At 39.8% G+C, this 16057-nt stretch overlaps 2 protein-coding genes across 2 annotated transcripts; both read right to left on the bottom strand.

The window, feature by feature from the left end:
- Positions 1 to 893: 893 nt before the first annotated feature.
- Positions 894 to 1565, bottom strand: LOC145813124 (uncharacterized). The gene has a single exon (XM_082908396.1). The coding sequence runs from the start codon at positions 1563 to 1565 to the stop codon at positions 894 to 896; it is 672 nt and encodes a 223-aa protein (XP_082764522.1).
- A 321-nt stretch (positions 1566 to 1886) lies between these two features.
- LOC145813123 (uncharacterized) lies at positions 1887 to 3334 on the bottom strand. The gene is made up of 3 exons (XM_082908395.1): positions 3168 to 3334; positions 2392 to 3096; positions 1887 to 1959 (listed from the first exon to the last, which is right to left on the bottom strand). Exons 1-3 carry the CDS (start codon positions 3332 to 3334, stop codon positions 1887 to 1889), a joined length of 945 nt encoding a protein of 314 aa, XP_082764521.1.
- Between the last annotated feature and the right edge of the window lie 12723 nt (positions 3335 to 16057).

The raw sequence follows: 16057 nt of genomic DNA, 5'->3' as shown, positions 1-16057 counted from the left end.
CTCCCCAGTGGATCACCTCGGAGTAATGCGGTGAGCCCACAGCACGCTCAGTAACTCTTCGACCCATCTGCCTTTAGCTTTCTCCAACCTTTTCTTGATATCGTCCAAAATGACCTTGTTGGTGGCCTCCACTTGACCATTGCTTTGGGGGTAAGTTGACGAGGAGAAGTAGGGTCAGATACCATAAGTGTTGCATAGTTCTCTATATACGCCGCAGTCAAACTGGGTACCGTTGTCAAAAACCAGTGCTCATGGTATGCCGAACCTTGTTATGATGTTTTTCCATACAAAATGTTTGATGTCGGAATCTTGAATATGTGTTAGTGCCTCTACTTCGACCGATTTCATGAAATAATCCAATGATATCAAGCCCTCATTGAGCGAACGGCCAAGAACTGGTGATGGAATTCAGCTCTTCGGCTGGCAGATGAGTTGACCACATTTCTTGACATAACATTCGGTGTCGGTTCGCATGGTCGGCCAATAGTACCCTTGCGATACAGTGTGGTGAGCCAGAGAACGTCTACCCGAATGGGCACCACAACTGCCTTCATGTATTTCAGACAAAAGTTCCTTGACTTTGTCTGGGTGAACACACTCTAAGTATGGCCCGGAGAGAGATTTTTTATAGAGCTTCCCCTGCGAATCCAAATAGTATCGGAGAGCTTTGTTTCGGAGATTGTGTGCTTCTTTCTTATCCATCGGGAGCTATTCTGAAGATAGGAATGCGGCGATAGGGTCCATCCAACTCAGACCTGGTTTGATAACGCTGACCAGAATTGGTTCTGAAGAGAAAATGCTCGGCTCAGGCGCTTAATTTTTGAGTTGATAGTAGAGGCTAGGCAAGCCAGGACGTCTGCATGCGTGTTCTGATCCAGGGTTATTTGATTCAATTAGTGGTGATCAAGTTTCGCGAGCAAAGAATTCGCTGTTTTCATATAGGCTGTCATGCGGTCATTTTTGGCTGCATATTCCCCTTTCAACTGGTTAATTACTAACTTTGAGTCACAGAAAACAAGCAGACGCCTCACACCGAGGTGAAGTGCATTTCGAAGGCCGGTTAACAGTGCTTCATATTCGGCCTCATTGTTTGATGCGTTGAATCCCAATTTGACGGCCCGTTCGATTATTACCCCTTCAGGGGTCATGATCACTACGCTAGCCTCATTGCCACGCTGGTTGGATGACCCATCGCAATATATCTGCCAAACATCGCCAACATACATTCTCCAGTCGGGCTCAGTTTGCACTTGATCAGACTTAAAGTCGGCTAGGGATCCTGTGAACTCGGCAACAAAGCCGGCAAGCACTTGCCCTTTGATGGAAGTTCTGGGTAGAAATTGGATATAGTACTGGCTGAGTTCAAGAGCCCATTTCGAGATGCGCCCAGACGCTTCTGCGCTGTGGAGTGCGGACCGGAGGGGATATTCCGTTGGCACCTCAATGGTGTGCCCTTGAAAGTAGTTCATCAGTTTTCTTGCAGCCATGACGAGAGCAATGATAAGCTTTTCTAATGGGAGGTATCGTGTCTCGATGTCGATCATAGCTTTGCTTACATAGTACATTGGTCGCTGCTCCCCTAGTTCTTCCTTTAACAATACAGCGCCGACTGCCTAGTCGGATACTGCGAGATACAAAATGAGTGGGTCGTCGGCTGCAGGAGTTACCAAGAGTGGAGCTGATCGGAGGTAAGATTTCAGGCCGTCCAAAGTGGCCTGGCACTCGGGAGTCCAGTCAAATGCTCTGCCTTACTGAAGAGTGTGAAAGAATTGTCGACAGCGATTAGTGGAATGGCTGATAAATCTGTTGAGTGCGGCGGCCATCCCCATTAACTTTTGAACCTCTCTGACTGACCGAGGGGATCCAAACTCCAGAATTGTCGTGATCTACCTTGGATTGGCTTCGATTCCGCGGTGGTTCATGATGTAGCCAAGGAATTTGCCAGAGCTGATGCCGAAGCTGATGCCGAATGCACACTTAGAAGCGTTTAACTTCATCTTATATTTTCGAAAAATGCCGAATGTCTATGACAAATCGGCTAGATAGGAGTGCTTTTCCTTGGATTTGACCACCATATTGTCGATGTATACTTCCATGGTACGGCCGAGTTGTTCCTTGAACATGGAAGTCACTAGTCTTTGATAAGTTACCCTCGCATTCTTCAACCCAAAAGGCACGACCTTGTAGCAATAGGTTCCTCTTAGGGTGAGGAATGCGGTTTTTTCCTAATCCTCTGGATGCATGGCAATCTGATGATAGCCTCTATAGGCATCCAAGAAGCTCATGCGTTGATGATGTGCCATTGCATTAACAAGTTGGTCGATTCTGGGCAAGGGAAAACAGTCCTTGGGGCAAGCTTTATTCAAGTCTATAAAATCCACACGGACGCACCAAGAACCATTCTTCTTCTTTACGACCACAGTATTGGATAACCATGTAGGATAAATTACTTCGCAAACCGCCTCGGCGTCAAGTAACCTATCTACCTCTTCAACGACGATCGATGTATGCTCCGCGGTGGACCTCTGGCTTCTTTGAATGATTGGCTTACACTTTGGATCAACGTTTAAGCGATGTTGGGCCACTGATGGATCTACTCCTGGCATCTCGTATAGGGACCATGCAAACACATCAATATTGCCAAGTAAGAAGGCAACCAATTCCTGCCGTTCGACGCTATCCAAGGAAGTGCCGATCATGAAGAACTTGTCAGGATTTCCATTGATTTCGACCCGATGCAGGGCTTTGGTCGCTTTTTCACTTGGGACCCTCCCAATGTCTTCAAGACTCTCCCTATCCGGTACCTCAATTGAATGCACTTCCAGTTCCCTCGGTCTCTTTGTAGCTAGAAGATAGCATGCCTGCGCTGATTTCTGAGAGCCACGAATTTGCTCAATTCCGTATTCAGTCGAAAAACGGAACAGTTGATGGTAGGTGCTCGGCATGGCTTGCATCGTATGTAACCAAGTTATGCCCATAATCAGATTGTACGGCGAAGGGAGCTTAACAACCAGAAATTCTACATCTACTGATCTAGTTTCGGCCCTCACAGGTAGTGTGATCTTGCCCAAAGGGTACTCCGGGTTAGCATTGAAGCTGAAAAGCGGATAATAGCCGGAGATAGGTCCAAATCGGTAAAACCAAGCTTGATAAAAGTTTTGTAATACATTATCTCTGAAGTGTTGCCATGGCCAATGAGAACATGCTCAATGGTGAATCTGTTTACACATAGCTCGATGGCGAGGGGATCAGTGTGGGGGTTGGTCACTCCAGCCAAATCACTGTCATCAAAACTAATCCTTCCAGTGTCGCGTGGCCATTTTGTTGGCGTCATTGGGCTATGGGTGCTGGATGGAAACTAGATTGTATGCACCTCAGGTGGTGCCGGAAAAGCTGTATATCATATGAATTACACCAAGAGGGGGTGACTTCGGCCGTAGAGCTATCGATGTCATGGCCATGGTCTTTATGGTACTCGCATCGTTTATCTTGTCTTCTTGCATCGGGGGGTCCCGTCATCTTGGGCGGCCACTTGAAGAATGGAAAGTGTTGTATTTTTGAGAGAATCTTATTCATCGGCCCTGTCAGCTCTGTGTATTTCTTGCCCAGACGCCTTGTCTGCTTGCTATCCACTTGATACTGCTCACTAGCTCAACGCGGACATTGGTCATTTGATAGGCGTGAATCATGCCTTTTGTCTCGTTTAGGTCGATTCCGCTGCTAGGGGCTTCTTGACGACACGACACTAATCGGCTAAACAATTCTCGATGCGGCCGAATCAATGGCTTTACGTCCAGCTTTGACTCGAAGGGCATCATCCTCTACTTTGCAGTACTCTTCGACCTTCTTCATTAATGCCTAGACGGTTTTAGGGGGACGCTTGGTTAATGAACTGCGGAGGGGGCTGTCTGGATGCAATCCCATCTTAAAGGTGGTGATGACCATGGAATCATTCCAAGCATCATCCACCAGATTAAAGTACTCCCAATAGCAGGCCGAGTATTCGCGAAGAGTTTTTTCCGGTTTAATTTGCATGGCCCAGAGACAATCAGCTTGCTTTGGCTGGACCTCATTGGTGATGAATCTCGCCCTGAAAGACTTTTGGAGTTAGTGGAAGCTCTTAATCAATGCCGGCTCCAGTTTATAGTACCACCTTACGGCCAGTGGTCCCAGACAGCTTGGAAATATTCGACACATGAGGGCTTCGTCGTCAACATGGAGCGTCATCGCTTGCTTGTAATGACGAATATGATCAGTGGGGTCAGATTTTCGGTCGTAGAGGGTGAACAACGATGCCTTGAATTTTTTTTGGGTAGCACGACCCTGGCAATTCATCGCACGAATGGGTTATGCTTATCTTCATCCGAATCACCGCTTCTTCGTCTATGCTGTACATATGGACTTCCTTCGGATGAGCTGGAAACATCAAGGCGCCCTTTCTTTCTGGGCTCCGGGGATGGTGATTCCGAATCACTATCATTATTGCATTTCTGAAGTTGACGTTGATGACCATCTTTCTTTCCCGGAGGTCGATCTCGGTTTTGGCATGCGGCATGTTGGGATTTCTCCACCTTCAAGGCCAAATCCTGGCGCGAGCGCTCATTCTCAGCCATCATGTTCTCCAGCTGCTGTTCATTCTGCTTTGCCTGATGCATAATCGTCTGTATTATCTCATGCATTGAAGCTGAGGGTGAGGTCTGAGCTGCTGAGTCAAAGTTCAAGGCACGTCATGCGGCGATATTCTTTGGTCCCAGCATGTTTCTTAGAGTGAGGTCATCTATCAGTGTGGTTTCGTCAGCGACTATCGGAGGATCTTCTCTTACGCCCGCCATGGATGTACTTGAGTATTTCCACAGACGGCGCCAATTGTGGAGATGTGGTTTGGAAATACTCTATGGATCCTGTAGGACGCTCTTGATCCTCAGCTAATCACTTGGAAAGGAATGAACACTCCAGTCGGGGGTGCCGAAATTAGCACTCCGATGGATAAGTCAGTGTATACTCCCTTGGTTGCTTGTAAATTAAGTTTCTTAGGTTTGTTCTTACGTACCTCTCTTTGGCTGATGTTCCTCTATTTATACTCGCCTCTGGGTCTCAGGGTCTGGCCCACCTTTAATCCACCGTGTAATTGTTTACTCGGCTCTTTCTATTGTAAACCAATTTCCACTCGGCTCCTCGCTCAACTGGTTCTTTGGCCAATTAGGATGCTCGACTTCTGATTCGTACAAAATGGAGCCGAATATAATATATATCTTGATCTTCTTAATGTTTATTCGACCTCTTTGTATCCCCTGATATTCGGCTCCCACACCAGCCACAACCACAACAACAAACTACTCCACTGAATTTTGAGACAGACAATGTTTCAATGTTGATAGTGCCTTGTTACCAGCCGCACCCATAACAATAAGCTACTCAATTGAATTTTGAGATGGACAACCTTTCAATGTTCCTTGATCCTTGTTACCTGTACTAGTTTGGTTTTTTCTGATCTGTTGAGAGCGTTCATACACTTTTGTTGTTCAAGTTTTGTGGGTAAGATTTATAATTATACTAGGAATTTAGGGAAGTATTGGGGAATATCATCATATTCATACCTGTATTTTATTTGAACTTTACATTTTTTTCATTAGCTGTGTAACTTTTTCCAGAAATTTCCACAAAAAAAATTTGGTGAATGTATAGAGCTCTGTCTCTTCCTCAGTTTTGTCTTTCTAGTGTGACAGATTTCTCAGTTTTGTCTTGCTAGGGGTCTAGTATTTTTTAAATATGATATATACACATTATGTTTATTTGGTGATCAACATCTATTTGTGTCACTTTCTGTATTTCATATTCTATGCATAATTGCTTTAGTGCAATGTTGACAAGGGATGAGCATGCATATGGAGAAGTTGAGTTTTTAACCAAGAAAGGACTCATCATTTGCAATCACTTTCACAACTTCTATTGTGGGTTGGAATTGATTAAAACACAAATCTTAGGAACATTGAATAATCATAATCCAGAAATACTAATAATTAAATATATGAAAGTTAAAAAGGTGGATCAATAGTTAAATGTTATACTTGTTTCTATCTTTTTAGACAATTACCAATTTCGGGTTGATGGCGGGAATAAAAAAATACTAGCGACCAAGTTTATTTTAAGTATTTATAGGGGGGAAAAAATAGCATTTGGCCCTTACAAAATTTATATAGTTTTATTTTGGTCCCTTGAAAATCTATGACCCCTCCAAAATTTATATAAGTTTACCTTGCATCCTAAACTTCACCAAAAATTCATTTTGCCTATACTATATTTTGAGTATTTATAATTGAAATTAACATTTTTACCCCATGAAAATCTTTATAATTTTATTTTAATCCGTAAAATTCAAAACGATTTTTTCTGGAGCACCACTATATGGGATTAAGCCCTACCTGTACTTAAGGAATTAATTAATATTAATTAATTGGGGTGGAGGCCACCTCATCACTATTTTAAGGTTACCTATTGTTTTGACTTGATAATTAATTAGTGTATATAAAACTGAGAATTATATATAATCGAAAAATTAGTCGGGGTGGAGTGCCAAATACCCACTGGCAAAAACAAAAATATACTACAAATGCTTAAAACAAATTTCATTCCTAAAGAATGTTAATCCATTATCCCAATTTTATATTAAGTTTTAAAAGGGACATTCAGACTACATGTCTAATTTTAAATTTTTTAGCTAAAAGAACATCAATTTGTCCAAATGATACATATATGTCTAAATTTTATTTATTTATTTATTTATGCATGTCATTTTTCTCTCCACCTTATTACCATCATCCGCCACTGCCAATCACCATGGACAATATTTCCAGCAATTTTTTTGACACTGATCACGTTTTCTAATATGTCCTTATCACCAAAATTGTTCTCTCAAAAAGTAAATATTTATTTTCTCCTTAAAAATGTATTTATTAGGAGCATTTTTAAAATATTATCGTTAAAAGTCTTTTTTTTTTTTTTACTTTGATACGCCATTATATTAACTCATCGTCCGATAATATAAGAATTGATCTACTGAAATTTATTTCTTAAAACTATTATATATTGTAGTGTAAAGAAGTTAATGCTGGTTAATGTCACTCACATTTAGGAACTAACACATCCAATAATAACATAACAAATTTTTTGACCAAAAGTATTAAATGATTTTTGTTCACTCATTAAAGTGCCTCTAATCATCAAATCATGTAAAAGGTTAAATATAAAACTACAAACCTACGACATTTACACTCACCGCTTTAGAAGTTCGCTCTAATCAACATCTCATCAACGTTGGGTGTTGCTTAGCACGATGGTTTTTAGGTTGTCTCACGCAAACGATGCTTCTTCGTATAATCTAATTAATCTAAAAAATATTTGGAGATTGGTTTCTGCAATAATGAAAAATGATCTGTAGCTCGAAATTAAGAGCTCAAATGGCCCGAATAAAAAGCAAAGGTGTTTTTTCTCTCCTCAGACTCCAAAACCATCTGTTTTTACTCACTCTCTCCTCAGACTCCAAAATACTCTACTCACTCCAAATGCATTCGAGCCCTTAACTTAATTTCTCTTTGAAATCCTCTCATCCTTCATCCCTCTATGAAACATCCGACTCTGTGAACGCGTAGAGACAGATCTTGAGCTATGGGTGTCGAATCACAAACGGAAAGTCATTTACCTAGCAGAACAAAAGGTAAACTCGAAATCGCAAAAAACATAGGGTTTATGTGTTCACTTCAATTTTTGAACAAATTCGATGCACTAGACTATTTGTGTTATGATTTTTCTTGCAATTTGTGTTAGGGTTTTGGTTTTGAGTTGAAGTATTAGAACATGTTTTCGAAATAGCAAAAACATAGGGTTTATGTGTTGGTTTTATGTGTTCGCTTCAATTTCCGAACAAATTTGTCGCACCAAACTGTTTGTGTTATGGTTCTGCTTGCAATTTGTGTTAGGGTTTTGGTTTTGAGTTGAATTTTTAGAACATGTTTTTCGACCTTATGAATGAATGATTGTTAGGGTTCATAAAAACCTGGGTTTGGGCATTATGGGTTTTGCCTTGATTTTTTTTTTTTTTTTTTTTTTTTTTTTTTTTTTTTTGTTGTCATGTTGATTTCGATTGTAAACCCATATTCTAACTTTTGAATGTGGTTAACTTAATTTTTCTAACTTAATGTTCAAATGTGAATGAACATCTCTGACTCAATTTTTGTAACTTAATTTGCTTCACAAGGTTCAACTAGAAAAAACATGGACAACACAATGCTTAAAACTGTGCATTTGAAAGTTTATTATCTGTTGATGAAATCTGTTATTTACCAAAAATAAGGATTACTCTTGGATATCTGTGTAAGAAGGGTATGAAATCTGTGGAATATGGATTACTCTTGGATATCTGTGTAAGAAGGGTATGAAATTTGTCTATGGAATATGGATTACTCTTGGATATCTGTCTAAGAAGGGTATGAAATTTGTCTATGGAATATGGATTACTCTTGGATATCTGTTTTCCCAAAATATGGATTACTACTTGCACCTATCATATCAAGTCTCCCACATATGCAATCCTACCATAGCAAGAAAACTACACATGTTCATACCCTTTTTAGCAGTTATGCACTGAAAAACATTAATCCTGAATCTGTATGGAATTTTCTCCTTGAAAGGTTTCCAAGCTCCTTTGTCAAACTACTGGCCTCATTAATTTGCCACTGCTTTCTCTATGTATCATGTCTATTTTGTATGTGGTATGTAGATTAAAAAATGGCTTGTTCCTCTACTAACAATAGTAACATAAGATTAAAACCAAGAATGTGTGATTGTGGAAAAACAGTTGCCACGTGTATTGTCCGAACCAATGAGAATGGAAATCAAGGGCGATAGTTCTTTATTTGCCCATCAAAATATATAAGGAAATTTGTTTGGAAATTGATTAGCTTGATTTGATTAACTGATTGTCATTACATGGTAGAGTAATAAGGAACACTGCAATTACTTCAAGTTCGCAGATGATGATGACGACGACGTGATCTCCACAATCCGTTCCAATGCTGCACTTCGTAAAGCTGTAAGAAACGAAGAATTTAACGATCTAAGAACAACGGTTTCAGAGATGGATAATGAAATTGATGAGCATGGTAGAAGGCTTCGAAGGATGGAGAAGAATTTCAAGGCGATGCTTTATGTTATTGTATTTTGTATTGTTTTCTATTTTATAATGTAAATTATTCAGTTGTTAACTTTTTGGAATTTGATGGATGTACTAATGGACTGAATGGACTTGATGGATTATGGGTATGTGTTGTGATGATTTGAATATGGGAATGAAAAACCTGTTTTGTTTTCTATTGTTGTTGATTTACATGTTCTTGAATGTGAGCAACAAATTAATAACGCCAAAATACATGTTATAAGCCTGATCTGCTGTTGATTTACATTTTTTTTTTTTTTTTGATTCAAACATGTTCTTGAATGTGAGTGACAAATTAATAAGGCCAAGATACACGTTCTAAACTTGATATGCTTGTTGATTTACATGTTCTTTTTTTATTTATTTATTTATTTTTTATTCAAACATGTTCTTAAATGTGAGCAACAAATTAATAAGGCCAAAATACATGTTCTAAACCTTATCTGCTTTGTCCATGAACCAAAACCTGATCTGTCCATGCTTTTACTTGATCTGTCTGTGAACCAAAACCTGATCTGTCCATGCTTTTACCTAATCTGTCCATCAACCAAAACCTAATCTGTCTATGCTTTTACCTGATTTATCCATGAACCAAAACCTGATCTATCCATGCTTTTACTTGATCTATCTATGGACCAAAACCTGATCTGTCCATGTTTTTACCTGATCTATCCATGAACCAAAACCTGATCTGTCCATGTTTTTACCTAATCTATCCATGAACCAAAACCTGATCTATCCATGCTTTTACCTGATCTGTCCATGCTTTTACCTGACCTACCCATCAACCAAAACCTAATTTTTTCATGTTTTTGCTTGATCTGTCCATCAACCAAAACCTGATCTGTCCATGCTTTTGCATGCTTTGTCCATCAACCAAAACCTGCTCTATTTGTGATCAATATGTTGTTACAAAACCTGTTCTGTTTTCACCCACAACAAAAACTTGTTCTGTTTTCACCCACAAATTAATCAGAACTCTATTTTCAGCAAAACCTGCTGTGTTCATGAAAAACCTGCTCTGTCCATGAAGAAATTGTTGTATTCGGATTGAACAGAATATAACAAAAAAATGAGATTAAAAGAAAAGTAGTAATTAAAAGAAAGAGAACAAAATAAAGAAAAATTATAGGTGAAACAAGATGACACACTGATATAGAGCTCAGTATGCAACAAAGCTCATTCATGATAACACCAACAGAAAAACTCTTATTTCTCAAAATTTTCCATAGAAGACAAGCCAACACAACTTCAAAAGTATGTCAAGTGGAGGCTCTCAGTTTCATACAATTTCATACATATCCCACAAATTCAACTTTCACTCATAATTAACCAAAACTTGTTTCATTTACAAATGAAGCAAAACAAAATCTACAAATCGTAGCCAACGTAAATGAAACCAAACTATCCAAATTGTCCTTTGGTTACAAATAATTGTCATCAAATCACTGATTCGGCACTAAAAATGAAATGGGGCATTTGGATCTGCACCTATATTGAAGTCAATAAATTTTGAAGCTAGTGTCGAACTTTGACTGCTTATATTGATTTCTGCTTGACTATGAGATGTGTTTCTAATATTGTCCACCATTTGCATTAGGGTAACCCCTGCCTATAAAAACAAAGTACGTATTACAAATATTGTCCAGAAACATATTGACTAATATGAAATTTAATGGATGTAAAAAAGATTTGTACTCATATCTTCAATACATACCGGTACGTACATACTCTTTTGCGTGCTATCCATGCAAGGAAAGTGGTAAGATTGAGATTGCAGCACCTTATGATGAAATAGTACCAACATGCGATTAACAATTTGATAGATTAAAATAAAAACAAACAAAATCAATATAATTATGAAAATACATACCGGATGGTAGATAGTGTCTTGCAGCCTTCCGTAGAATCAAAGTTTAAGTTACGAGGTTCACCTTGGCACACCTTACGACCCTTTAGTAACAGACATTGGTTAATAATTTAGGTTAAAAAAAATTAAAAATTTACATATCAAACGAAATTTACATATCAAACTTTATGTGTGCATTCGTAGCCTTCTTATTCTTTTCCTTCAACTGATTCACGATTTCATCGACTTTGCTAACCTTCCCTTCTCAAGGCATTGTCATTGTAACAACCTAAAAATTTAAGTTATCTTTTAAATTTTATATTAGTATTATTTAATTATAAATGATTTCAAAAAAATAATTTTAACTTTATATTATTATTCGATATTATTTTCTGAGTATTACGATATTTTTATTATATTTTTCTTAGATTAAAATATACTGAAATATAACATTTTCTGTACAACAAACTTACGTGCCTCCCAAGTCTCTTGCTGCTCAAGACTCTTGCCGTCCACGCCACGATTCACACTGTATATATATATATATATATATGTCAATCATCTATGCATCCCCCAAGCTCTCTAATCCTCTCTCTGGTTTCTAGTTTATTATATATATAAAACTTTGAATTTAGTTCGGAGTATTTAGTGGGTTGTAATGAACGAAAGGTAAAAATTGGAATTAACATTTAGGTGAGTTATATTATACCTTGAGTCACCATAATATATTTTACGTATATTTTGAGTTACTATAATTTATTTTACGCAATTTGTGTTTTATAAATTATATTAGCATTTTTAATTTATGAATCTTATTTTATATAATAAGGAAAACCTATGAATATAATTGTTTATTAAAATGTATTTTGAGTAATTATTTTATAAGTACCACCAAGGAAGTCCCATGCCTTGGGGGAGTTAAATAACCATTGGCCCTCTGATTAGTCACTTTGTGACTCTCTGTCTGTCATAGATCCACTGACACTCTGATTTATGGTGTGGAGCAAAGTGCTATACGGAGCTAAGTGATACACTACTGTGGGAGCCACCTCCAAAGTTCGTACAAGCCACCTCTTGAGTCCATACATTTGTTATGTTCTGTACTGTGGTTATGATTTCTGGTGTAGAGCAAAGTGTTGTATGGAGCTAAGTGCTACACTATGGTGGGAGCCACCTCTAGAGTTCGTACGAGCCACCTCTTGAGTCCATACATTTGTTTTGTTTCGTTCTGTACCATGGTTATGATTATTTTGTTTATATGATTTCTGTATTATATGTCAAATGATCTCTATATTAGATACTCTATATTTTAATATCAAGCTTTGTTTAGCCAATAATTATCCATGGTGAATTTTATGCCCTTATGCTCTTAGTATAATATTTCTCACTCTGCCATGTGCTTATAGCTGTTTACCAATTTTTAGGAAATGATGCAATTTAGAAATAGCTTTTGGAAAGTCTTAGAAGCGGGAATGTGGAATAGACACACAAAGCACTTTTATAGTATTTTGTGGGGAAGTGGTTTGGAAATACCCTTCGAATCTTGGGAGACGCTTGGGTTCCTCAGATAGTCACCTGAAAGGAAATAAGCACTCCGACGTGGGTGCCGAAATTAGCACTCCAACGGACAAGTCAGTCTCAAGCTCTAGGTTACTTGTATTCTAAGTTAAACAAGGAGATCCTTACCCTTCTCTGCAGTTCCTGTATTTATACTCGTTTACTGGGCCTCGGGGCCAGGGCCTACTCGTTACTTATTGTCCTCTCTCATATTCGGCTCCATGGATTTACGCTTATCCGGCCTATCTATTGTATTTGGCCTCCTGAGCGTGCCGGGTAACGCCAAATAGTGTCCGTTCTGCAGAGTACGCTCTTCCCGGCATTGCCAGTTATTCGCCTCCCACAATTACCCCCCAAACTCGCCATTGACAGTAGTTAACTGGCGTGTTTGGTTTTGATTCTGAACAGCCAAGACATAAATTAGGCGGCTTTGCCTATCCCAATGTGTCAGAGCGCGCATGTCTTTTTGGTCATCATTATGCTTTCCCGCCTCATTCGTGCACCTTTTGCATTTAATACGATTTGAAACTTCAGTCCTTTCGAATGCATGCTTTTCTCGAATACTTGGGCCTCTGGATTCCCAGATGGTATCGTTCTTCTGACGCTTTTCTCTGCAACTTTCATCCGTCTATCCTCATCTTCTTCACCTATCGTAAGTTTTCTTTCTTTCTTTGCGATCTTATTTTCCATGCTTATTTTAGCTTTGGTATACCCTAGGATCTTTGCTAAAATGGCTAAGCACCTGAAAGACCTCCTTTCCGAAGGTCGTATCTCGGGATTCCGATGACATTTTTCTATTCCTGATGATGTTCATCTATCTCTAGTGACGGACAATACTTTGAATATGGAGAGAGAGGATCGCAACACAATCGTCTTGCCTCTCCTATCCATTGCAGAGGGCGGAGTCCGTTTTCCCCTACATTCATTCCTTAGGGCCGTCCTCCGCCATTGGGGCCTGATTCCTTCTCAGCCCAATGTGAATTTTTTTCAAATCGTAATGGGGATCGTAGAGTTGAACCGGCGCCTCAGGATCGATCTTGGCATTCTGGCTATTCGGCACTGCTATGCTTTAGCCAAATCTTCCGGTCGGCTCAGGCGCTACTTTCTTAGGGCCAAGGATACTGACCATCATTTGGTATCCATGCTTGCCAGCTCTGGCAAGTGAGTGGATGACGTGATGGTCAATGTCCAAGGGAACTGGGAATTTGGCGAAGGCGATGATCGCCTAGACCCTATTCCTAGACGGAAGGGTGAACCAGGTGGCCATGTATCTCCTTGCGTTTATTGAACTTTTCTTTTACTTGGCCTTCTCTCCAAGTCTAACCCTTTGTCTTTGCAGGCAATAAATTGAAGAAGATTCTGACTTCTACTGACGACGCAGTCCTTACGCAGATTGCGACTGCACTCGGGTACTTCGGCCGTCCAAACATACAGAAGCAAGGAAGAGCGGCCCACATACTTCTTCGATACGAGCCTACTTATACTACTTTTTCGGCCGCGGACAACATTCCAATTCCAACCAGTGATCAACACCTTGTGGCTTTTATCTTCCCTAGCTTCAAGAGCCTTAGGCAAGTTGGTCTCGAAGCTTCTGATTTGGGGCAAGATGTGGTGCCGCTGGTAGAGGTAGTCACCGAACCAGCCAGAGAGTTTGCTGAGGAGGCTGAAGAGGTCGACGAGGACCTAAACTCGGCGTTTGAGGTAGCCGGACTTAATCAGCCTGCCTCACCGTCCACTTCGGGTCAGGCAGAGTTTTCTTCTGGAGATATTTTTGCAAGTTTGGGAGATCTACCCGGCAATTTTTTTGAAAGTATGGCTGAGAAAAACCTCACGCAGATGGCTCGAAAGAAAAATGCCGAGCAAATGGCCACCAGGAAAAAGGCCGAGGCCGCCCATTCTGAACCCGTCTTGATTGAGTCTTTCAAATCCGTTATTGATGAGCCGGTTCAGATTGTTGTGGTCGAAACGGCGAAAGAGGCTGAACAACCGGTCAATGAAGAACGGTTGATTCCGGAAGAGCGGGCAAGAAGCGTAGCGCCGAGGGAGAGGTTGGTTCAGAAGATAGTCCTGCTGACAAATGGCCTCGGTTAGAAAATTCGAACGTGGTTGTTCCTTTCATTGTTTAGCCAAAGATCAGAGGCACGCCAATTTCCTCTGATGTATCCATCATTACCGACCCAGCGGTAGCGTTGAGCTTGGCGGCTTCAGTCTGCCTACCAACTGATATGGCATCCTTTCATGCCGTGCTGGATTTGGTGGCCGTAGCCCTATCTGCGCAGTCGGCCCTTTTGGTAGGCGACCTTAACTTGTTTTGATTTTGCTTGCCTATGGTATCTGACGATCCTAACTCGTTTTGCAGACGATCGGCAAGATCACCGACTTGGGCTGCCGCATACATGATGCCCTTGAGAGGATTGACCGTTTGCAGTCAGAAGTGGACGGTCAAAAGAGCAGGGCCGAGTTTGAGGTTATGAGAGCCGCAATGGAGACTGCGTGAGCCCCTATCTCTTCCCAAATCATGGAGTACATCCCCTATCTCCTCCCAAATCATGGAGTACATCCCATATCTCCTCTCAAACCATGGAGTACATCCCCTTTCTCCTCCCAAACAGAATACAGATACAATGTATTTAAACATTTAATCATATTCAATGATCAATTAAAGCACATATTCAATGTGTCAATCCAACTGTCATATTCAATGACATAATTCAGTTAATTAGTTTCAATTTACCTAATCATCATACAGTTCTACAACAATCATGGCTATCCTCCACCGATAGCCCAAAATAATTATTTCTAAACAGATAATAAATTTACCAAACAGATAATTTATCAATTTTTCCGTAGGTGGGTGATTATTCAATCCAACCACACCATCAATTCACAATCCTTCCCAATTTCATAATTCCACAATGAATTTACTATTTATACCAAATAGTTATTTAATTCCTAATTAGGGCATTTTTTCCAATTTCCATAACATTGACCCAAAAGCCCAAATCTCACCATTTCAACATTTATACACTAATTACTCCATCTCAAGACCCACATATACAAATAGAGTCTAAAATTGAAAACCCCTCTTTTAAATATTTCAAACTACAAACCCTAACTTTTCCAAAATTTCCATAACCCACCACTTATACAAAATAACCAAAATTTATGTTAAAACTCATAAGAATGAGTAGTTTGTCCCTACCTCAAGTGGAGAGACTCAAAGGAGAAGATGAAGAAACTTGGGAGTGATCCAAATCAACACTTTCTCGGATCCAACGATAACCCAAGAGATGCTCTAACTTTTGTACAAAGGGAGTAGCATAGAAACCCTCTAGATTAAGTGTATTTGTAGAGAGAAGTAGTATGTAGAGAGAGAAAGAGAGTTGGATCTAGGGTTTGGAAAGAAATGGGGATGAAAAAGTGATGTTCAAACCCGCTGC

Source organism: Camellia sinensis, chromosome 15, assembly GCF_055761805.1.
Source record: "Camellia sinensis isolate YWXY chromosome 15, ASM5576180v1, whole genome shotgun sequence".
Taxonomy (NCBI): Eukaryota; Viridiplantae; Streptophyta; class Magnoliopsida; order Ericales; family Theaceae; genus Camellia; species Camellia sinensis.
Note: the sequence above shows the minus strand (reverse complement) of the source record. Positions and strands in the feature narration are given on the sequence as shown.